Raw genomic sequence first — 17,132 nt, forward strand, 5'->3', positions numbered from 1 at the left:
AAGAAAACATCTGGGGGTGGGGATCATAGAGCATGGAACGTACCAAAGAAACATTCAGTGATGTAATCTGTTTCAGTGCCATCATATAACACAAGAGATAGAAAAGCCTGATATTATACTGATTATAAAATGCTGTACAAGATCCAGAGAACTAAAATTTCCTGCTTGAAAATTAATATTCCTTTTTGCATTATTGGCTAGGAGACAAATAGCACATAGGGCAGTCCAATTTCTTTGGTTGCTGAGTAAGCAGTGGTGGCGAACCTATGGCATGGGTGCCAGAGGCAGCACTCAGAGCCCTCTCTGTGGACACGCGCACCGTCGCCCCGGCCTTCAGCTGGGTTTTATAAAACCTTTTCGCTTTAGGCCTCTGCCGCCGTGTAAAAAAAAAAAAGGTTCAATCAATCAGTCATTTTCAACTTCTGGCAGGAAAACAAAAGTTCTTGCAAAGTTGGAATTGATTGATTGAACTTTTTAGTCCCACCCAGTCTGCTGTTACCGCCGCAGCCACACCCACCCAATGGGCCACACCCACCCAGCACCCGACGATGCATATGGGTTTTGGGTTGCAGTTTGGGCACTTGGTCTCTAAAAGGTTCGCCATCACTGAGCTACAGTATCAATTGTATTGTTTCTCAAATATAAAAGTTCCGTAACCGATGGTCATTTTTAAGACTAATTGTTTTTTTCCTTCTCGTGGAGGAAGAAATGGACTAAATACAGTTCTGCAAAAACCAGGCCTGATGACCACAGTGAAGAAAGAAGAGCCCATATGTAAACTGTCTCTTTAAACCTCTCTGGACAAAGAGAGGACGGGAGATCACTCACAAGTGCTTTAGAGACAGTTGCTTCTCAACAGTCTCCTGTGGAATTTGAGCAATGGGAGATGAGGGAATAACCAGTCTGCAGATGATGCCTTTAAAAAGGGTACTACGTTTGCATACATGCTTTTATAATTGCATTTGGAAATTGCTTAACTACTTTTCAGCTATTTGAGACTTTTGGATCAACAAGTCTGAAAGCAACCAGTGAGTCTGCCTTAAATCCTTAATGAAAAAAAGTTTTAACTACACATTTTTACTAATTTTAAAATGTTTGAAATAAACAGCAAATAGTTAAGACTTTGATTGCAGAATTTTAAATGAATTAAAGTCTAGATAAATTTGAAATAAGATTTTGGAATTAATTGTAAATAATCCTTCCCATGGGAAAAGAAAGAAATGAAATCAAGTTCTACAACATTTCTTGAAAGGACTAAAGATTAAGGTTGCCAGAAGTACAGTAAAAGGCAGGAATATAAAGTTGGTTTATTTGATCAAGGTTAAAATATGTAATTTCTGATAACTCTTAATGGAATTTTGCTGATAGTTAAGACTGAAAGGACAGTGCTTTGCTTATAGGTAAGAGATGGGCAGGGGATGAAGAGCTCATTGGTTGTAAATTAAGAGATGAATTAAACTAAATTGTTTATATTAGTTGTGGTTAAAGTTGGAAGTCAATCTTTTCTTTCTTTCTTTTCTTTTTTTCATTTTTACCTTTTCCTTTGTACTTTTTACTCTTTTAATTCTGTCTTTAGTTTAGTTCTTTAGCATGTTTTTACTATTGCAATTATAAACTTTAACAAAATTATTTTTAAAAAAGAAAAAACAAAAGAAATCTTCTGTTATTTTTTTTTAAATTCAAAGGTACAAAGGAATTTTATAGCAAGTTTTATGGAGTAACTTCAATTTCAATTTCTAAATCTATTTTAGAAATGTGTATTTCAATAGTTGTATAATCCCTCAGTGTGTGTGTCTGTGCCCGTGTGTATGATTTAGTTTATAAACTTACCACTTCCTTCCCACTAGTCAGTGCAATGTATCATAATCTTAGAAACATAAAGCAAATACACAGGCTACGTACGCACATTTATTTATTAGCAAAAATAAATTTATTCCACTAGGTCAAATAATTTGGGTAGAGGCTTTTTGGACCGTTTCCACACAGCATGGTGGAATACAAAGAAAATGCAGTAAACCAGTGGAATGGGACAACTTGGCACGGCCAACTCACCAGGGGGCAACGCGCTGTGAGATAATTCAACAATTCAAGTATTTAAAATAATTTTTAAAATGTCTTAATTTTTATCATTCGCATTTCATTGTGTCCCTCCTTTTACATCCTTTCTTTAACGATTCTATTCCACCATTTCTTTGATATTAGTGTAACTCTTGTCCTGTGGTGAGCTGTCCCGGAGTGACTTGGCCACAACTGTGGCGAATTGGCCATGCTGAGTTGTCCTAGACCCATAAACCAGCCTCACATGGCTCTGAAGAACTAAAAGCTAACCGAAAAGTCTTCTTTCCTGTTTAAAGTGGCTCCTTCAGTGTTCCATTACAAGGCAACCAGCATTATGATAAAAGAGAAAAATCTAATAGATAAATGTATTGTTATATCATATGGCAAGATGGTTAAGGACAATTTATCTCTACAATGACCTTTTGAGGTAGACTGCCATAGAAATTCTGGGAACACAAGGCATATTTGTGAAGATCATGTAATTAGCAACTTCAGTGTAGACTATACTTATAACACTTATTTATTGGGCAGTCAAGTCTGTGGCACAAATATGTGACTTGGTAATTCCCCATCCTCCATCCCAGTCTCAACCACATTTGTTATGAAGCAGAATGTGACCAGCAAACCTCATTCAATACTATGTTCCTTCTTATTTAGTTGGAGTCAGAGATATATCTGATCAAGAAGGACATACTATTTAATCTTATTGGCCTACTCTGTGATTTTGGTTTTTAGTTTTGATCTTCATCTGCATTTTACATTATAAGGAATGAAGAAGACATCATTATTGTCACTATAGGATAATCAAGTGGCCGTTTATAGGATAGATCTGATCAACAGAATACATTCTGGCTTCTAATAGTCTCCATCACCATATACTGTGTGAATGGAAGGGAACTGTTCTCAGTTTTGCTCGTAAGGGGAAAAGAAGGAATACATAGAGTTATTAGGAATACTTCTATTATTTGTATTAATCCTTTGCATTTGGTAAATCATTTAAATTCCCCATCCTTGTCCAAGCACACATACTCTCATACATGTACAAATAGTACCAACTATATTAGGACTTGAGGAACTCTGAAATTAATTTTTGAGGCAATACATAGTTTTTGAGAGTAGTTCTGGTATGTTCCTATGTTCCATGAGAGTAGAAGAATTAATTCCTACCCTAGCTATTAAAATCTGACTAAAAAGCACACCGAATTATAACCTCTTAAACAGATGATAGCGAAGAAGAATTAACAGGTTTTTAGAATAGTCTTTCAAATCTACTGTCCCTTGAATAAATTAATAGCCGAGACTACAATTATGTTAACAGACAAGAAACAAGGCAATGGTAGCATCATTTTTACCACAGAGTGTATGAAAGACATTTATATAATTTGAATTATATAGAGTATAGAGTACATCTTACCTTGACTACCCATACAACTATTAAACAAACAAAATATAATTCCGGTGCTTACTGTCACCTGTAAACAACCATAAGAGAATGCAATGGCAATTTGCAATTAAAGAAATATCTTGTTCTATCAAAAAACGGTATTTCAAAACTCTCAGAAATTTTTTTCTACAATATGGAACCAGGCTGGTCTGAACTATATGCTACCTGTGAAAGTCTAATGTTTCTCATTTAGTGCAAATATGATTCATAGTAAACATTTAGTTAAGTCTTTGACCCACAGACCGCAACATTTTAATTGGGAGTAGTAATTTTACTGACCCTTCATTTCTCTATTTTAACCATACTATTACCTTAGACACATAATCATATGGCACATAATTGTTAGAAAGGCCATTGTACCAAGGGAAGCCTTAAATATTCTACAGCATTAAATGATATCAGAGTTCATATCATTTGAAATACTACCGTCTAATGCAGTGGTTCTCAACCTGTGGGTCGGGACCCCATTTGGGGTCGAATGACCATTTCACGGGGGTCACCAAAGCATGCTGTCTGCCATTTTTTTCCCTTTTCCCTAGCTGTCCTACTCCCTCTTATTGGTGGCCACACCCACTTGGGGGTCACCACAACATGAGGAACTGTATTATGGAGTCACGGCATTAGAAAGGTTGAGAATCACTGGTCTAATGAGAGTTCATATCATTTGAAATACTACTGTGTTTCTCAACCTCAGCAAGCTGGTTAGTGAATTCTGGGAGTTGAAGTCTAGACAGCAAGTTCCTGAGATTGAGAAACATTCTGTTGGCAGAAGGACCAGGTGTACAAGGAAATTTGTTGCTGAATGACCAGCAAAATCTCTCCGGAGGAAGGAGAGATTGTTGAGATAACCCATGTGACTCCAGATAGCTCCTCCTTGTGAGTAGATCACGGAATGGTTGTTTTGTGGTCAGCTTATGTGTTGAGTGGCTAGAGTGGAGGGATACTGAACTATCAAGCTCATACTTGTAGAGTAGCCTTTTAAAGACATAAAGCCTGCCTGGCCCTCATTTCTTAATCACTTTTTGAATTATTTCTTTTATTGTCCTGAAAATATTTGCTGTATTCATTGAGTGAGTTACCTTCTTGGAGAAAGATGCTTTAAATGTCATTTTAAAGGCTCTAGAAAAATATTAACTTTTGAATTAAACAGCAAAAAGGTATATAGAATATGATTTTGGAATGGTAACAAGGATTAAAAGTCCAGATAGCCCTGGAATTATAATTTTGAATTAATTAGAAGAATTCTTCTTGCGGGAATTGGTGATTGTTTGGGCTTTTTAAAGAGGAAACATGATAATGGGACCTTGAAGGTTTGGCACCAGAGGAAGCTAGAGGATAATACATTAATTTTGTTAACAAAGAAATAAATAATGGAGCAACAAGCCTTAATGTATGTTTTTGAATATTGGTCTTCAAAGCTATTTGATATGATGGAACATGGGACAATGAAGTTAGACAAAAAGAATAAGCTATAATGGATAAGTATGAAATTAGACTTAACTGTGTCAAGCAGAAAATATAAAGATATACTGAATATGCAAATGAAACTGATGGATATTTCACTGCCAAATGATGTACAATTAAACCATAAAAATAACTTTTTCCTTACTGGACTTACAAAAGAGACCTATTAAAGTCTGGGACTATATTTAAAGGGTTTAAAACTTAAGGTTGTTAAAAATTCAGTGTTGTCTTATTCAATCAAGGATAAAACAGAAAATTAGTTATATCTGGTTTCCTTTACTGGACTTTTGCTGACAAAGAACAAATGGCAAAGCTTTGAATTTTGTTTTCTAGTGAATAAATGAGTTGTGAGTGTATAGAGAGAGATAGTACTAAATTACTGAAAATGTATTTATTTGCCAGGGTGAAGGGGAGTATTACTTGTTTTTCCTTTCTTTCTTTTTTGTATTTTTTTCTATTTTTCTATTTTTCATAGTTTGTTATTAGTTTTTATTTTTCCTACTTGTAATTCTTAGTAAGATTATTTGAAAAAAAAAGAGAGAGAAATACTGGTCATTTCAACTAACTGATACCAGCATTATAGATCCCAGCTATCTAAGATTGGATTAAATTATTCAAGTTCCCAAACCAAGCTTTATATTTTAGATGGGTATGGAAGGGAGAACTTAATTCTTTTTGCAAACAACGCCATATATCTGGCTTTACTAAGGGGTAATTTTATAGTGGCACAGAAGCTTTGGAAAACAGATTAAAAGTGTTCAAGAGATCTTCCAGCACAGTATTTTAGGCTGCTTGTATACCTAGACCATAACATTTCTTTACCATGTTACAGGGCTTGGACATACCTCAAGACACAAGGCACAAAGATTTCAGAAATACAACTTTGTTGCTGGTCCTAAACTTCTCGTGCTTTTTTTTCTCTTAAAACAGCAACAGTTTTTGTGTTACGTTCTGACTGTTTAAAAGAGGATCGTACTACATTTATCTAATGAGATCTGAATCTTTTCTGTTTATTAATCCTCTCCCACCACCACAAACCAAAACAATAAAGAGCCCCTGACTTCTCAGAAAATCAGCCTGTCACCGTGTGCTCTGAAATATGATTCCATGCCCCTTTTGTCACTACACTCACCTATTTTATTCTGGTACAGAATCACAAATATATATAAATGATCTAGCAACTGTGACAAAACAGACCAGTCTGTTCACTAGGTACTCTTTCAAATATAGAAGTAGCAATTTCTATACGTTTTAGGAGGTCCACTACTATTCTACTGATTTGCATCCTTCATAACCAATATATTATCTGTGTATTTTTTTTTCATCTGTGTATATTCAGTACAGGAATTGTTAGTTTAGTGAAAGATCACCACATAAAACTGATATGCACATGCCCCTTCCATTACCTAATGGCTGCTGTACCTCTGCTTCAATTTCATGTCAATGAGTAGCCTAACCGGGCCTTGCGGTAACCCATGCGCATGCGGAAGAAGGTGTACATGCCCAACAGGCAGACAGAAGAAAGCAAATACAAGACTACACACAAGCTGACATCCAACCGGGAGAAACCCATTCCCAGAATATAGATCCACTGGTTTCCCCTCAAAGTATTCTCTTTTTCCACTTGGATGCCAGAGAACTGTTTGGCTCCCAAGTTCTTGTGCCTCAGGGACTCTCTAATATAATCAAGTGAGCGGTGGCCCTCATTCTCCATCAGGAATAGCCGAGTGTCCCTCTTAGTCCGCCTCTCTCTGTCGCTAACCTGTCTTGCCATCTTCAAGGCTTTGCTCTTAAAATGCTGCTCACTAAATGTATCAAGATCAACAATATCCTCCACCATTCCTTTTGCCTTTGTGCTCATCTTGACAATGCTTGGTTTATGCCACTCTGGAGAACCAGGTTTTCCCAAATCATATTTCTTCTTTTCCACTTTCCCTGCCTCTAGCTGCTCTGCCTTCTTCTCTTCATCTGACTCCTTTTGATTGCCTTGGTCATTCTCTTCTCCTCTTCCTCCCCCTTCCAGCTTCCGTTCATCTTCATGATTTTGTTGAGCAACATCTCGACCATTTCTTCTTTGATGCTCTAGGGGAGAATCCATGTAAATGTTTTTTTCAGAAAAATGCCATTTGAGAAACATCAAGACTCGATTCTCATTCCACAAAAACTTTTTTCCATCAGTTGAGATGTAATGACATGAAGGACACAAGCTTTTGGGAGGCCACTGGATCTTGGGAAATTTGGGATCTTCACTTTCTGTACCTGAACAAAAAATGAAAGTCTTACTATCATGAATATTCAAATAATATTCTCACACACATCAATATTCACAAGCTACTTAGTCTATAAATGACTGGTTTGACTTATGCCTAACTAATTACTGCATCCAATACCTTATTTTTAAAAAGCCCTTAAAATGCTTCTTTATGATGGACATTTATGAAGCCAGAAAACTTAACTCATTATTCACTGTAGATTATACTAAAGTTTTTTTAGTATTAGGTAACATTTATATTGATTATTATATTGCATTAGCTAATTTCCTACAATGATGTTGGTGTATATGGCATACAATTTTATTTATCTGTACTGCATTTAATTATAAACATATCTTAAATAAACCTGCTACTACTGTATACTGATTTGCTTTAAAAGCTGATCAATGCTTATTCCTTTTCAAAAATTGAAAGATAACCCAAAGGTGATATCTCTAAATAGTTACGGAAATAGTTATGAAATACTTAGCTAATGCTTTCAACAATTTTTACTGTGTTTTTAGCAACTGTGACATAAAATATGAAGAGAAGTACACATCAAAATATTAACACTACTTTTCCATAAAAGCATGTGCAAAATGGTTGACAATGAAACAGGTTTGAAGAGAAAAAAAAAAATTTGCTTCATTACTTTGAAAGCAATGCAAACTTTTGAACTCCCTGGTTCTTAGCCAAGAAAAAAATTCTGCAACAAAATTGCTTCAATAATCCATCTCCAGATAAGGATGTAAAAGCTTGGATGAAAAAAAAAACCCTGATAAAAATAACCTTCTTTATTCATTTGTTATTACAAGCCTTCCAATATTTTCTTTGTTCCAATTCAGTGAGTTGACTGAAGGTGCTATCCTGTCCTGTCCAACTTTATGGGTTGTGAAATGTGAAATATTATATCTATTATGTCTATTATAGATATATGGTATATATACATATATAGATAATTCTGCTCCGACAACAAAAGCAAGCAAGGAACTTCCAAAATTTAAATTATAAGCTATTCCTAAGGGGGGGGGGGAATGATTGCAGCACATCGTCATCATGGAAATAATACCATTACTTTCACTTACAAAAGTAAAATGCATGATTCTATCTTAGAAATGAATCCGCTTTCCTTAATGTCAGGTTGTTGTTGTTGGAAAAAAAAGCACCATGTAGATTTATCTAACATCTGACTTGCCTTTGCCAAAGTGGACCAGTACAGTAAGAACTTTAAGCAGTTAAAACCCAAGAATTTCAGTCAAGATAAACAGAGGTCACATTTGGTAGAATACAACAAACCATTAAACTGTTATATTTTGTTTCAGTGGCACATGCAAGTAATCCTCGATTTACAACAGTTCCTTTAGTGATTGTTCGAAGTTGCGATGGCACTGAAAAAAATGACTTTTCACACTTACCACCATTGTTGCATCCCCAAGGTCACATGGTCAAAATTCAGCTGCTTGGCAACTGACTCATATTTACGACTATTGCAGTGCCCCAGGGTCATGGGATCACCTTTTGCAACCTTCTGACAAGCAAAGTCAATGGGGAAGCCAGATTCACTTAACAATCGCGTTACTAACTGCAGTGATTCACTTAATTGTGATTCTCTTAATAATTGTGGCAAGAAAGGTCGTAAAATGGAGCAAAACCCATATGTCTGACTTAACAATAAGGACTACCTGTACTGTTTTCCTTTTGTATTTTTGTTTAATGAATTTTATACACCACTCAGAGTTGAATTGTTTGAGCTGGATGGGCATATAAATGTTTTGAAAAAGCAAATGTAAATAAATAAACAAATTTTGCTTCCCCCAATTTTTTCAGAACAGGGCAAGCAAAGGATGCCCAGTTGTTATCATTTCTAAGTATCCAATATTTGAAATATACCCAATTATATCGTCAACCTTCTATCTCTAACTAAAGAGGAAAAGGAACATGACCTTTATAGCAGTGGTTCTCAACCTTTTTAATGCCATGACCCCCAACCTGTCGTAAGTCAAGGACTACTCAACCGGTCGTAAGTCGAGGACTACTCAACTGGTGCAGCACCATTTGCAGAATGGGACTTTTGGCGGGCTCAGCAGGGCAGAGAGCCTGGACAATTCCTATTGGCTCTATTCAAGAAAGTCTATTCTATTGGCTTTCAAAAGCCAATAGAATAAAAGGGAGTAGCACAGCTAAGGAAAAGGGGGAAAAATGGTGGACTGTGTTGTTTGACGACCCCCGTGAAATGGTCATTCGACCCCAAATGGGGTCCTGACCCACAGGTTGAGAACCACTGCTTTATAGACATATGCAAGAGCTCCTATTTAGGAAAAAAGGGCTGAAATAGTTTTTAAGTCCAGAGAAATTCGACAGACTATAAGAAGAAGGTGCAGTAGGATCAGACTATAAGATTATTTTATTATAGTCAATTTCAGTCAAAGTACTTTCAGTCTTCCTTTGGAATCTATTTCTTAGTCTGGTCTACCTAGTGGGCTGACCCTGATTTTCTGAATTAGATGAAATGAGTTGGTTTAATTCTGAATGGATATGATCGCTATCTCAGAATTTGTGGACTTTGCGTTCCAAAATGCAGATAAGCATTCTATATTGAGAATCTGCTGAAAACAACGAAGGTGTCAATGCTGCAAATACTGTATATTCTTGCTTTGACAATATGCAAAACTGTTGGGCATTTATTGGGTTAATACTTAGCTTAGACTGGGCGGGGGGGGGGGGGAAAAAAGCCCGGGAAAGAAAGAGGAAGTAAACTTTTGACCTTCTCACTAATTGGATAATGTGACCTGTGACTGCATGAGAAGGGAGGGGTTGAGCAAGGAAAGCTTGATGCCAGCCACCGGAAGTTCAGATTCTGGCATCAATTAGTCCAATGTTGACCGGCATAATTTGTAGCTCTGCAAATAAAGACTTTAGGAAACATGCCTGAAAGTTCTTTGAAGTGCTTCATTAGTCGGAACTTGTGACATCATGCCAGAATCCAACACTCTTTTCAAACGATCTACGTCCCGATCTATCAACAGTAGCCTCGGGGGAGATCTCATTATGGAGAAAAAAAAATTGCCTGAAACCAGCCCCGTAGCTGCAACAGTCTCCCCGGGGGGGGAAGCGACAGCCAGCAAGCCGGGGGAGAGAGAAATTTGGCAGATTTCCCAGCTGAGAGCGAAGACTTCAAAGGCAGAATGGACAGATAACACAGTTATGGGTGAGTCGTTGGAAAGATTTCAAAACTTAGAAATGAGAAACAGAAAACAGTCCCTACAAAGTGAAACCTTCATCCCTAAGAGAGAGAATCCCAGTTTGAATCCTCTGCAGCAAAGGGGAAATTGGGTTCCCCAGCAAGCGGCTGATCCATGTCCTCTGAACTTACCACAGCCAATAAAGGCCTTGCAATGCCTTGGGGTGGTACAGATGCCAGGAAATCAGCAGCTGGGGGGAGAACAGCCACAGCAAGGAGGTTGGCCACAGCCCCCAAACGTGCAACCCCTGGGCATAAATCTGCAGCCAGGTTGGGGCCTACAGCAACTGGGGTGGCCACAAGAGCGATGGGGAGCCCAGCAGGAAGCCTGTCAGACCCTGCCTTTGCCAGCCAGAGACCCCAACCCTGAAGAGAGGGTGAGTCCCAGTCTGAGGCATCTGCAGCAAGGGGTAGATGGGTTTCCCCGGCAGATGAATGATCAGCAGCAGCAGAGGGCACCACCACCCCCTCCAGTCCAACAACAGAGAAGACCACTACAACCCCCACTTGCGCAGCCACCATTGGGAGGCCTACAGCTGCAGGGGGTACCATCCATCCCCGCTGGCCAGCAGCCATGGAACCAGCCCCAGTGGGGGCCACAGCAGCCTGTGTTTGCACCACCCTTCAATGCAACGTTTGATGGGGACCCAGAGAAGCTGATTTTTTTCCTCAACCAAGTGCGTTCTCATCTAAATCGCTGGGCCTATCTCTATCCGGAACCAGGGGCCATGGTTGACGTCATTGGGGCCAACCTAGAGGCAGTGATCCTGGGACTAGCCTGGTTGGACAAATGGAAGCCATTTATCTGGTGGGAGAAAGGAATGAGAATTGTGAGACTACCTATAGGGCCTGATCCCCCCATTGATTCAACAGATGTTACCGGGCATCTTAGGCCACCCAATGAGCGAGCGCACATGGCCGTCTCACTGACCCCAGGTGAACCAGTCATCCCCAAAGAACATTCCAAGTTGGGGAAAAGGTCTATCTGTCAACTAAATATCTACGCCTCAAATTGCCCAGCAAGAAATTGGGACCAAAATTCTTGGGGCCTTTCCCCATAGTAAAGGTCATCAACCCAGTCACAGTACAACTAAAGCTCCCTAAACTGTTAGGGAAAATTCACCCAGTTTTCCATTGTAGTTTGTTGAAGCCTTATCGGGGCTCCACTTTGAGACCTCCTCCAAAGAAGGCACCTGGACCCCTCGTAGTGGCAGGGCAGACCCACTATGAAGTGAAACGTATTCTTGACTCCAGAATCTTTAGAGGGAAATTACAGTACTTGGTACAATGGAAGGGATACCCATTGTCTGAAGCCACCTGGGTGAAATCTAGTGAAGTGAACGCTGACAGATTGATCGAAAAGTTTCATGTGAAACACCCCAGCAAACCGAAAGATAACCCTTAACAAATGCTTTTGTTTTCCTTACAGGATCTGTCCTTCTTGTAAGGGGGGCCGGATGTCAATGCTGCAAATACTGTATATTCTTGCTTTGACAATATGCAAAACTGTTGGGCATTTATTGGGTTAATACTTAGCTTAGACTGGGCGGGGGAAAAAAGCCCGGGAAAGAAAGAGGAAGTAAACTTTTGACCTTCTCACTAATTGGATAATGTGACCTGTGACTGCATGAGAAGGGAGGGGTTGAGCAAGGAAAGCTTGATGCCAGCCACCGGAAGTTCAGATTCTGGCATCAATTAGTCCAATGTTGACCGGCATAATTTGTAGCTCTGCAAATAAAGACTTTAGGAAACATGCCTGAAAGTTCTTTGAAGTGCTTCATTAGTCGGAACTTGTGACAGAAGGAAGTTTTAAATTGTCGAAACATCTTGTGGATATTTGAAATATAACATTATAATCTTAGTAAACGCTTACAATAAAGAATTTGCTGTCTACATTCATTGGGCAATTACTTTATTGTTAGTAGATTTGCCATCAACATTCCCTTGGATTGTTGACAGTCCGAAGCGTTTAAGAGACTGACTTAAACAGGCATCTTCTAAAGGCTCTGGTGAAATTCTGAAGAGGAATTAGCCTGTTTAGTGGCTGTTATTTATCCCGGGCTTGAAGGAATAAATGTATGGATGGGTAGCTGTGTAAAGGGAGTAAGAAACTATGCCTTAGAAGATCAGAGATTATGACCCTAGGGATAGACAGAGAGGGTGGGAAAACCCAAGAGAAACAAAGAGTAAATAACTCCTTTGATTCTCTGGCTTGGTCAATGAGTCCCTCTACTTTCTCCCTTCACAATCATCTGTCAAGGGGAGTCACCTATTCCTCCTCCTGTCAGGGAAAACAGGACTGTAGAACAAGGGACAGCATCTGTCTGTGAGAAGCACAGCATTTGGGCAGCAACCCTGGAGGAAGGTCCTCTCAAGGCACGTGTCAGCCTTTAGAAGCCCCCAGTAGAAAAGATGAAGAAGATTTAGTAGCTGAGTCTCTGGTTCAAAACCACCAGCTGCTGACTCCTTTCTGGCAACAAGAATTGGTGTTTGCTGTCTGACCCTCTCTGCCCCTTCCGATCCAAGTATTCTTCAGGGAATTTTTTTGTTACGGCGGGCAGGGTTAGCTCACAATGCTCTCTCCTGCCCACAACATTTGCTGCAATTCCTCCTTTTATAGGGCAGGAGGGGGTGTTTTTCTTCAGCATGGTGGGTGGTGATGAGGTGCCTTTTTTTCAAGTTGCAGACTCCTCAGGGCTGCTGAAGCAGGGAGTTAGAGGACTCCGCAAGCCAGAAAGCTAGCCTGTTGGAGTACTAAGCAAAGCGTTCTCAGAAAGAAAAAAAATATTTATTTTGTTTTAGAGTCAGCAAAACAGATGCAGCATGTAGACTCAATTAAATACAAATTCTTTCTGTGTATGTGTGTTTCAAAAATGCTTCCATTTATAATTGGAACTATCTAAATCAAGAAACAATCTCTCCCTTAATCAGTCCCTAACAAAAAAGATGAGGAAGCTTCTTCTATCAAGAACTCTGATCATTTTTAGTTTGTGCCATCATAATACAGAATCAATTTGGCCACTACCTATTTTTTGATTCAGACCCCAGCATTAGAGCAATAGAACCAGTGGAGTAGAGGTGGCTATTAAAAAGGCCAGCATGTCCTGGAAGGTAACTGCACTAAAGTGTAGAATGAACAGGTAGCCAAGCCAACCAGTTCTAGAAACAAGCTATTACAGACGGTCCTCAACTTATAACCATTCATTTAGTGACCATTTGAAGTTACAACTGCACTGAAAAAAGTGACTTCTGACTATTTTTCACACTTGCAACTGTTGAAGCCTCTCTATGATCAAAACGTGGATGCTTGGCAACTGGCATGTATTTATGGCAGCTGCAGTGTCCCGGGTTCACGTGATCACCTTTTGCCAACTTCTGACAAAGTCAGTGGGGAAGCCAGATTCACTTAACAGCCGTGTTACTAACTTAACAACTGCAGTGATTCACTTAACAACTGTGGCAAGAAAGATCATAAAATGGGGCAAAACTCACTTAACTGTCTTGCTTAGCAGTGGAAATTTAGAGCTCCGTTGTGATCGTAAGTCAAGACTACCTATGTTCAATTTCCCCAATACACATTCAACATCAACTGTCTCCAAGGAGAGCTACAGAATAATATTTAAAATGAAAGTTTTCATATTTGAAATTTTTGCCATGTTAACTGAAATCAAATTTCCCAGACAAAAAAGGAAGCTATTGCTGGGGGCAGAGATAGAGTACATGTCTCTTTTGACAGAAGCAATCAATTGCTGTAAAAAAAAGCTAAGGGGGATAACTAACTAAGATAACTAGCTAACCAGCCAAGGAGAGAAGCAGCTTAGAACTAAGAAATTTCCTAACAGTGAGAGCAATCAACCAATTGAACGGCTTGTCTTCAGATGTTGTGGGTGCTCCATCACTGGAAGCTTTCAAAAAGAGACTGCACAGCCATTTGTCTGAATTGGTATAGGGCAGTGTTTCTCAACCTTGACGATTTTAAGGCATGTGGACTTCAACTCCCAGAATTCCACAGCCAGCATTGCTGGCTGTGGAATTCTGGGAGTTGAAGTCTACATGCCTTAAAATCGTCAAGGTTGAGAAATACTGGTATAGGGTCTCCTGTTTGAGCGGGGATTGGAATGGAAGACTTAACTCTTAACTCTGTTATTCTATGTCCTATGGAACTCAGTCAGAATATACAGGTAGTCCTTGCTTACCAGCCACTTATTCAGCAGACATTTGACCATATGATGGTGCTGAAAATAGAGACTTATAATTGGTCCTTGAAGTTGCAGCTACTTGCAGAATCCCTGCAGTCACATGATTGCAATTTGGGCATTTAAAAGCCAGAGCACATTTATGAAGGTCATAGCATCCCACAGTCATGGGATTGCCATTTGCAACCTTCAAAGTCAGCTTCCAATATCTGAAGTCAATGGAAAAACCAGCAGGAAATTGTAAATCATGGTCATGGTCATATCATATTAAATGATTCATGGTGATTTGCTTAATGACCACAGTGCTTAACAATGGAGCTGCCGTCATGTTCTTTTAAAATTCCTACACTGAGTACTTTTTCCAAAGGTGGAAGCTGTCATCTTTTAGATATTATGTAGTCCAGCTCCCAAAAGACTTGGGAGTCCAATGACACAGCCAGTGTGGTGTAGATATTGGACTAAGACCATGGAGACCAGGTTAAAGTCAACCCTCAATCATGGAAACTCAGTGGGTGAGCTTGTTCTCTTTCCATACCAACTTAGCTCCAAGGGCTGTTCTTCTGAGGCAAATCTAACAACTATGTAAGCTTTTGAGAGCCTTATATTGCTAGAGAAACAGGATATCTGCTGGTTAAAATGGTCAACAAGTCCACTTCCAGGAGTAGAATCCTCACCTGCCAAGCGAGCGTTGACTCTGTTATGCCTTGACCAAAGCCACAGGATAGCCTGATCCCTGTTCTTCACTTCATGCATAGACTCAGCTGCCATCGCTTCAAAGTGTTCTGCACACATCCTGCAGGCAAAGAAATTACGGATGTATCTTCTCATTGTAGGAAGAACTCCAGGTGTACCCGAGGAAGCTGAAAATGAGACCAGGATGGAATTCTTAACACCAAAGTAAAAAAAAAAAAAAGTTAAAAAAAGTAACCCACAACAACTACCATCTTCCTAAAGTGAACTCAAACCATGTTTCTTTCCCAAAGCAGAGCTGATTTTGGTTTACTCTATTACAGATGAATGGGGGGGAAAATATCAGGGGAAGAACACCCCTGATATTTTTAAAAAGAGACAAACCTTATCAAGAAAGGTATAAAAATGAGAATCTTGTAGGAGAAAAAGAAGTACAACTAAGAGTTAATTTATTTATTAAAAATAAGTTATCACTTGTTAATCAAAAATCAACTTTTCTCTCTTTGCTACTTTGAAGTGGCTAGGCAGTCCATATAAAAATGAAATATTTCACTGTCAGAACAAATGACCACTATATGAATGTAAATGGAGAAGTATCCAGCATGTTCATATATAGAACAAATCACCATGTCATAGCTCCAATAGATGAAACCCATCAAAATAACTTCAAGGCAAAAATTCTTCCTTAAAGAACATTTTATTCAGGAAACAAAGTATCGGCACTACATTGTTGAACCCAAAAACTAAATTCCCTTCCCCCAGATACAAAGTAATAAAGTACAATTCCCTCCCCCAATAAGCTGTTATAAATCACATTCTCCAATTAGCCTGAAATGCGGGCTTTTTCCCCAGCTCTTCAGCCCGCCAAAACATAATCAATTTGTCCTTGGGTTCCCACAAAGCAGCATTATTATTATGGCTAGCTGAGCTTGAGCATTTATCCCAACCCTCCCCTTCTGCACCTGATTTCTAAATACCAGAAAAAGCAAATTAAAAGCAAAGATAAAATGGCTGTAATTTCCATCAGTTGTCAGAGTGGGAACATCCAATGTTTACAGCGTTGACACACCATTTCTGCCATTTCTTGTCTAAGTTATGTTTCTGACTTAAATGCTTCCTTTTCTCTCTTAAAGCCATAAAATTGTAATGCAATTATTTGGATGAGGTGTGACAAAATAGTGCAGAACTGGTGTAGAGTAGCAGTACCATAGTAATTGCAATGCTGGACCTGGACCAGAGGGACTGGTATCTGGCAAGAAATAGCAGTAATGGTGATTTGGTGTGTGTTTGTGTGTGTATGTGTATAGGGGATTTTATAGGACAGAGGTGGCGAACTTATGGCATGGGTGCCAGAGGCGGTACTCAGAGCCCTCTCTGTGGGCACGTGCGCCATTGCCCCAGTCCTAGGTCTTCAGCTGGGTTTTATAAAACCTTTTCACTTTAGGCCTCCGCCGCCGTGTACAAAAAAAAAGGTTCAATCAATCAGTCAATTTCAACTTCTCGCAGGAAAAAAAAGATCTTGCAAAGTTGGAATTGATTGATTGAACTTTTTAGTCCCACCCAGTCTTCTGTTACCACCGCAGCCATGCCCACCCAATGGGCCACACCCACCTGGCACCCAATGATGCATAAGTGGGTTTTGAGTTACAGTTTGGGCACGCGGTCTCTAAATGGTTCGCCATCACTGTTATAGGGCAATGGTTGTAAAAAAATAGAATTAAAGAGGAACTGTCATGGTTTATGATGACTTCTCATAAGAAAAGGGAGATAGATTTTTAATCATCACA

The 17,132-nt window shown here is 39.2% G+C and overlaps 1 protein-coding gene across 2 annotated transcripts in view; it reads right to left on the reverse strand.

Annotated features, from left to right (window-relative positions):
* Positions 1-1,895: 1,895 nt before the first annotated feature.
* Positions 1,896-17,132, reverse strand: part of QSOX1 (quiescin sulfhydryl oxidase 1) — a 74,919-nt gene continuing 59,682 nt past the window's right edge. For both annotated transcript variants that reach the window (XM_039337140.1, XM_039337141.1), the window contains 2 exons: positions 15,330-15,515; positions 1,896-7,225 (listed from right to left, as the gene is read on the reverse strand). In XM_039337140.1, coding sequence (XP_039193074.1) covers positions 6,402-7,225; positions 15,330-15,515 — 1,010 coding nt within the window. In that variant the 3' untranslated portion in view covers positions 1,896-6,401. The remainder of the gene's footprint in view (positions 7,226-15,329; positions 15,516-17,132) is intronic.

The sequence above is a fragment of the Crotalus tigris genome, unplaced genomic scaffold (genome assembly GCF_016545835.1).
Source record: "Crotalus tigris isolate CLP2741 ecotype Arizona unplaced genomic scaffold, ASM1654583v1 scf7180000017668.6805642782:7212621, whole genome shotgun sequence".
Classification (NCBI taxonomy): Eukaryota; Metazoa; Chordata; class Lepidosauria; order Squamata; family Viperidae; genus Crotalus; species Crotalus tigris.